Genomic DNA, 7,683 nt, shown 5'->3' on the forward strand with positions numbered 1-7,683 from the left:
TAATTATTCTAATAGAAATCTTTGAAAATTATATTTACCCGAAAATTATATGAAGTAATAAGTCATTCACAGGGTAATTAAAAAACATCTTATATGGTTCAGTAAGAAGAAGCATGTATTTAAGGAACTTTGGCAGGTATTATGGAACTTTGGGAAGTATTTGGATTTCTTATGTTTGTAATATTGTATTATTGCACTTAATGGTGCTTTTGCTTAAGACAATTTTTTTTCCACTGCTTTGATGATTTCCCCAAATGATTATAATCATTTATCTTTTTGAATTATGCTTTTCTATTCACTTAGGACCTTTGTATAACCTTTTGATTATGTGCCTTAATTATTTTCTAGTTCCTTTGTGCTTAATCTTTTCTTTCTATAGTGAGTTAATTTGGGATTTATTCCTTTTTCTTGTCTAAGATAATTTTGATAAATTCCTTATTATTATGTATAGCCTTTGTGCAAGGAGCCTTTGACATTCTATGGAGATGGGAAACATACACAGAGATTCTAGTTCATTTATGATCTGGTAAGTTGACAATTGCAGCAGAAATATTGGTCCATTGTTTATCGCTCCATGTTGTTGGAAGTAATATGGTACTATTTTCTTTCACTTCTCAAATAAAAATTAACTACAAACACTTCCTTGGAAACCCCGAAGGTTGAATGCCTTATGTGACTTATGGAGGCATGTTGGTCCTTTCAATCTTGGGAATCCTAGGGAATTTACAATGTTAGAACTAGCATAGGTAACTGTAAATCCTTTCATACTTATTCAGGACACTAGAAAAGAGTTGTAGATTTGTATATTAGAGTAAATTGTAGAATGTAGTTAATTGGTAGAGGATTTGTTTGGTGGTATAATTTTTATTAAAAATTTAATTATGGAACAGTTAATTGTAAATTTTTATTAAAAATTATAATTATTAAAATGTATAAATGAATTCAATTTTTTTTTAAATTTCAATAACTCCTTAAAACACTTCCATTCTCCAACTCCAAATTATTCTAGATATTATAAAGTTGGGAAAATATCCTATCAAAACACTTCAATTATCCAAATTATATACAGAATTTTGCATATTATACCGCTGGGAAAATATCATCCCATCAAATGTGGGACACAATTGAGAAAAAAAAAATGATAAAAAAACCAAAAACATTGAACATTTCAATTCTGCAAATTATATACCGAATTTGCATATTATACCGTTGGGGAAAAATTGTGAAAAAAATGCACAAAAAATAAAAAGCATTTTAAAATACAAACTGCCAGCATTGCAACTCCATGATACAGATTCTGTGCTGTAAAGGTTTTTAATGGCCCTCTGAATTTGTGTCATTAGAATCCACGATTTTGGGCGATTTTAGCAGAATTCGAATGCCCAAATTTTGGCGAGCTAAAACTGTGGGATAATCATTAAAAAATAATCGGAAGAATTAAATTAAAGAAATTGTTCAGGAAATACAAAGAAGGGAAAGTCGTCCAAAAATATAATTTAAATGAATATATTTTACATAATTTATCACATCAGTGAAATTCAATTTGCTGGCTGGTTAAGTTCATCCTCACAGCAATCAGAACCTAACCAACGTTTCATAGCAGTGGAGACCGTCAAATTCAGGGGCAAACTTTACTATCGTCCGTTCCTCCTTTGCTTTTCTATTTAATTCACCGCCCTGCCGACTATAACTCTGATCCTGTGAACCCAAAAACCACCATAATTAGAAACCCTAACCCCAAGAAACAGTAACCCCTCTCCTCTTTGCAGAACCCAAAATGATGAAGAAGCAATTTTTCATATACTTACATGATGGCCATCCGTATCTGATGTTGATGGAAGGCGATGAGATTCGAACCTGCAGAAAGCCCCAATTGCGGCAACCGCAGCTGCTATTGTGAACACAGGCATACTCACTGCCATTTTTTTGACTTCTTTATCTGCTGATTTGCCACAAATTTGTATGAATCGCCGAAACAGATATTGATACTCCCTTCAGTTGACACCGAATTCTGAGTATAGTGTGAAAATTGCAGAGATTCGGACAGAAATTCCCGATTTCAAAAGCATTCAGACGATATTGACTGATAAAGCAGGGAGGAAGTGGAGGGCAGTAAATAGGAGAGAAAGGCGCGAGTCAGTATTTAGGCGGGTTTCCAAATTCAAAATGAGTGATGTATGGATGGTATGCGGGCGATGGTATGACATGGGACGGCGGGTTTCCAAATTCAAAATGAGTGATGTATGGATGGTATGCGGGTGGATGAATGCGAATGCGAATACATACGGAATCGGAATTCGTTCGTGGAGAAATGATGCACACCGCTGACCGCCAAAGCCGATGTCAGAACCCGCTTCCCAACACTGTACTTAAGGTCTCTTAAGAGTGCATTTATAATGCTATAGTCCATGAAATAGCACTTGCCGAATTATGACAAGTTTCACATATATATATATATATATATATATATATATATATATATATATATAATAACTGATTTGCCACCTTACGTGGGAAAACTTCAGTGTCCTTTATTGTTCACTAAATTATTTAATGTAGCAGACTCAATAAATCAATTAGTATCAAGATTCACCTATATTGGAAACTTGCTAATTGGCTGCATTATGTAATTTGCAATGAAGGCTGCCTGTAGAGGACAACTACTCAATGCTCTATTTGCTAAATAAATTGAATGCTTTTGTGGCATGTCGCATAACAGATTAAGCCTTGCTCGGAACCCTTTTTTCATTAAAGCACAGTTGTAATCGTTAAATCCTAATTCGTAACTGACAGTGAGTCGTGACACCTGAATACCTAACTGCACCTATTATTGAACACAACCTGATTTCTTCAAATTCTTGGTTTTTTGCATTTTGTACTTTTGTAAGCTCCATGAGAACTTCCAAGGATTCGTCCTCAAAACCAAACTCGAGTGATAATCTAGTTAATACTATGTTTGTAAAATAATGTATGTAATCTAGTGACTACATTATCTCATTGACAAAAATCTCTATTAGCCTTCCTCGAGTTGTTCTACATTTGAAGAGTGTAGGATAGGGAAGCATTGACCGTGTGTTGTATTGGGTAAACATATACTCAAATAGACTTGAAGAGAATATGATAATGGGCATAATCTAATTTAATGTCACAGCCTAGCTAGGCCAACCTCAAATTGATGTTTGATCTACTAGACTCATTGAGATGGATTTATGTGTAAGACCTCTTTATGTGTGAGACATGAGAGCCTTCTCTAGAGCTATTAGACTATTTAGTTTTAGGAGGCGTACACATCTTTCCTTATTTAGTTGTACCAAATTTACAAAAACTTGAAATAAGTTGTGGTGAAACACAAATTTACTTGCTTGTTTTTCTAAATTTGATGTTTTCTTTATTGGGTTCTATAAACTTATATTAGCAATTGATTTCTTTACCAGGGTATATAAATTTATAATTTTTATTCAAAAGAGAATTGGTTTATGGTGGATTTCAAAAGTTGGATTTTGCCTATTTGCAAATTTTCACCTTTTTCATTGTATTGACTTTACATGCTTGCACCTATAGTTGTGCTTGAATAGCATACTTTTGCATTGGATTTTGGAATTTAGTTTTATGTTTGGTAGTTATAGAGGTATAGGAAGATTCTAGGTTTGCGAAATTTGCAATTTCATTTATTACATTAAAAGTGCATATTAGTTATGCCACATTCCCAAAATTATGCATTTTGGGTCTTCTGAATTTTACCGAAATACATTGTTTTTTTTAGAATCGAAGTTTTATGTATTCTATTATGGTGATTTCGAATGATATTATATGGATTTCTTTATTGGGCCACAGTGAATTTATGTATCACTCTTAAGTTAACTTAATTGAGTTGTATTTAATTTAATTTGTGGACTTTGGGTGAATAATCACAAATAATATAATCAAAGTAAGAGGTTTAATCATGTTGACACATGGAGCGTTTGTGCTGCATTATTTAATTCCTCAACTAGGAAAGCTAATTTTGAAGCCTGCACTTTTCAATTTTGGAGATTCCAATTTTAAAATAATAATATATATTTATAAATAATATATTAAATATTAATATTTATTTAAAATTATTTACCTATATGTTAAATATATAGTTTATGTTGTTAATGTTTTTGTTAAATTAAAAATTTCATAAATAACTATTCAACTTAATATTGTTTTGGCTAATAAATATAGTTTGGATTTTACTACTAACAAATTTGTTTATTATTTAGTCATTATCATTTAAATGTATTGATTCTATACCGGTGAAATAATGATAAGAAAATAATGTTTTCATAAGATGATGAGTAGGTCGGTTTCCCGATTTTCTTCATCCAGGTATTATTAACCTCTTATATGATTTATTTAAAATTTTATTTGATTTTTTATTTTAATTTCAATTATTTGATCCTATAATATTGTAATTACTATACATTTCTCTATATTTTATATATAAAGCTCAATATTCACCTTAATGAGTTGTAAAACTTAATAGTCACTATAATGAGTTCTAAAGGACACCTTTAAATTTCCATATTTTGAAGTCTCTTATAATTTATAATTTAATAGTGTGAATTTGGTCTTTGACATGGATGGTATTACCAAATTGTTACAATCCGGGTTAAAGCTTGGATTATTAAAAGCCTTGATTTTTATAAGATCTTTTCATTTTGTTTAACTTATTTTTTATTTTTATTTATTTTTTAAATGAAACTTATATTTTAACCATGAGAATTTAAAAAACATGAGATTGATACCTTTGTTTGAAGATGATTTTTTTTGGTAATTTATTAAGTTCGTGCCAGATTAATGTTTAAATATGTTTTTAATTGATGAATTGAAATTCATGTATATCTAATTAATTTGTTTTTATTATATAGGTATTATATATCAAAAATATCTTAAAAAAAAGGAATCAACTTTCTATTGAAAGGATTTTTGGATGGTCTACTACATCTCAAGTTCCGTGGCCTACACAAATTATCCAAAATTTAGTCCATTTACATGATGATAATGAATTTACTATTTGAACATTTACATAGTTCGCGCACATTATGTTTTTTTGTTTGAAACTCATTTCACAAATAGTGTTCTTTTAATGAAATTGACATTAAAGTGACTTAAATGAAAAACATGATATGTGTATTTCAATTTCTATTTTGTTAAATTTTATTGTTTAATTTAGTTGCAACAATATCTCCATTTACTATTTTCTTGAGAGTAATTATGAATATAATTTGTAGAAGTTAGATAAACCCAGTAAAAATTAATATTAAAAGTCATATGAAGGACAGTTTAAAAATAAAAACGTCATAGTTTTTTTTTTTGATGGGAAGGGGACGGGTCAAATTTAATCTCTCACTCCACATGAAGTGTCTATCCCTTGTATTTGCGTTATTTCCATTTTAAAGGAAAAAGAGCACAACATTTTCGCTTTTTAATTGTGTTTTTTTGGAATGTATTATACTCATAATAACGATAATGATATGTGATTGTATTTTTTTTCTATATTTTGTCAATTTCACATATTTAAAAAGACTTTAATTAATAAATTTAATATTTAAATTTAAAAATCAATATATTTATGGCAACATATATAAATGTGTCTCTATAAACTAAATTTTAAACAAATTAATAAACTTACATCATTTTTCATATTTTGTCAATTTCATATATTTAAAAAAACTTTAATTAATAAATTTAATATTTAAATTTAAAAATCAATATATTTATAGTAACATATGCAAATGTATTTCTATAAACTAAATTTTAAACAAATTAATAAATTTACATCATTTTTTCTTAACCTGAGAAGAGAGTGCTAAAATCATGTCATTTATTAAATAAAATATGAATATAATTATTTGGAGTGAAATGTTGAAATAAAGTTAATACGTATTACTAGAATTTTTTCGAAACAACCCCAAAGGGAAAAATAAAATTAGAATCCTCTGATGCTTTATACATATTTAAACGAAAAAAAAAAAAAAATAGGTTAAATATTTGACTTTTGAGAAAGTAGTTCTGCAACAAACTCTGTGCTGTTAAAGAATTTGCTAAATATACTAACAAACGAGAGAAGTATTATTATTTCTTGCTGGACACGTTATTGTTAGAAAATAATTCACTAAATATACAATAAAACGGAGTATTAAACCAATACTTCAAACTCTACATTGTTTCTGGCTTTATTATTACAAAAGAATTCCCTAAATATACAATAACAGGAAGTATTAAACCAATACTTCAAACTCTACATTGTTTCTGGCTTTATTATTACAAAAGAGTTCCCTAAATTTACAATAACATGAAGTATTAAACCAATACTTCAAACTATGACATTGTTTCTTGCCAAGCACATAATTATTAGACAAGGATTCGTTAGATATGCAAGAAAAAAACTGCGACAAATCAAATCCGTTCATACAAAATTAATTCATTTCGATATGCATTTAGATTGTTGCAGAGCATGTGTGGCGTATCAGAGCTATATTATGTATTAAAAAACAAAAGTAATTGATTGAATTAAAAAAGGAGATCATTCTTTACCAGATGCGCAACACACCTATGCAAATTGGAGACAGAAAATTAACCGGATTTAATATAGTGTAGGTAACCCCTGCATCGAATATTGAATAGTTCCAGCTGGTCTGTACTCGAATATTGATGCTAGCGAAATTGTTCAATATTTGACTGCATCAGGTCTCTAAGCTTCCGCCTGCACTTGATAATGGTCTCTAACTTTAGCTTCCATTGTCTGCATGCGCTCAATCTCAACTGTGCAGTCCTCCAAATTTAGCTTCGGCAAGACACATTCCACCAGAGCCGAAACATCTTCCAGATGGTCTTCCGTTTTCATTTCTGGCGGCAGGGGAAGAATGAGATCTCCAAATATGGAGAGTATTTTGGCGCCGGAGGTTTCATGGCGGAATTGGCTTTGAATGCAGAGGCCATGTCTGTCTCAGAGTGCACGGAATGAAGCATTCGCCACTGACCGAAGGAAATAGAGATGCCCCAAATAAGAGCGACCGCTTTGGTGCTGCCTGCGTTGTGAAAGGCGGGGATGAGTTCTGTACTGACATGGCTGAGCGCATCCTGAATATCATAGCAGATTATTTACGGAGAGCGCCAAATAGATTTCAAATTTCAAATTTGCTGGAGTGCATTCCATGGATGGCTATGTGATGGTCATCCCGCAGAGGCAAGTGCTATGACATGGGACGGCGAATGCGAATACATCGCGTCACATCTCAGATGCCCCGTCTAGATGCATAGCATAGCATGGTATGGTCATGCGTGGTATGATTTACCGGAAAGCGCTTGTCCAGAAATAATCCGGGGTGTCAGCGTGATTGTACTACCGTCTATGCCCACGGAATGACAGTGATGTAAGGGAGCATTAATAATGCTATAGTCCATGAAATAGCACTTGCCTACATAACATGCATCGACCATGCCGGGGCCGGGCAGGGCAGGGCAGAATCCCGCCCCCGCGGTAAACAAGCATGGAAATTTACAAGAGATAGATGCAGGCTCAAGAGTTAGAAAGAATGGTACGATCACTAAACACTAAGTCTGATGAGCTCTGGATTTCGGCCTGATCAAATCAAAGCTCTTGCAATGATTTGGTCTTTCATAAATGGTACTTTCTTTTATCAATTTGCAGAATTT

The 7,683-nt window shown here is 31.6% G+C and overlaps 1 protein-coding gene across 1 annotated transcript; it reads right to left on the reverse strand.

The window, feature by feature from the left end:
- Window positions 1-1,331: 1,331 nt before the first annotated feature.
- On the reverse strand, window positions 1,332-1,922 carry LOC149209339 (uncharacterized). The gene is made up of 2 exons (XM_089394256.1): window positions 1,809-1,922; window positions 1,332-1,698 (listed from the first exon to the last, which is right to left on the reverse strand). The coding sequence occupies exons 1-2, from the start codon at window positions 1,920-1,922 to the stop codon at window positions 1,576-1,578; spliced, it is 237 nt and encodes a 78-aa protein (XP_089250382.1). The 3' UTR covers window positions 1,332-1,575.
- Between the last annotated feature and the right edge of the window lie 5,761 nt (window positions 1,923-7,683).

The sequence above is a fragment of the Pinus tabuliformis genome, chromosome 1_2 (genome assembly GCF_031772625.1).
Source record: "Pinus tabuliformis cultivar Carrire ecotype Pingquan chromosome 1_2, CPIR1, whole genome shotgun sequence".
In the NCBI taxonomy this organism is placed as follows: domain Eukaryota; kingdom Viridiplantae; phylum Streptophyta; class Pinopsida; order Pinales; family Pinaceae; genus Pinus; species Pinus tabuliformis.

Coding starts and splice junctions, on each gene's coding strand:
- LOC149209339 (XM_089394256.1), bottom strand. CDS start 1,922: ATGGCAGTGAGTATGCCTGTGTTCACAATAGCAGCTGCGGTTGCCGCA. Junction 1,699..1,808: donor CAGATACGGATGGCCATCAT/GTAAGTATATGA, acceptor TTGGGTTCACAG/GATCAGAGTTATAGTCGGCA.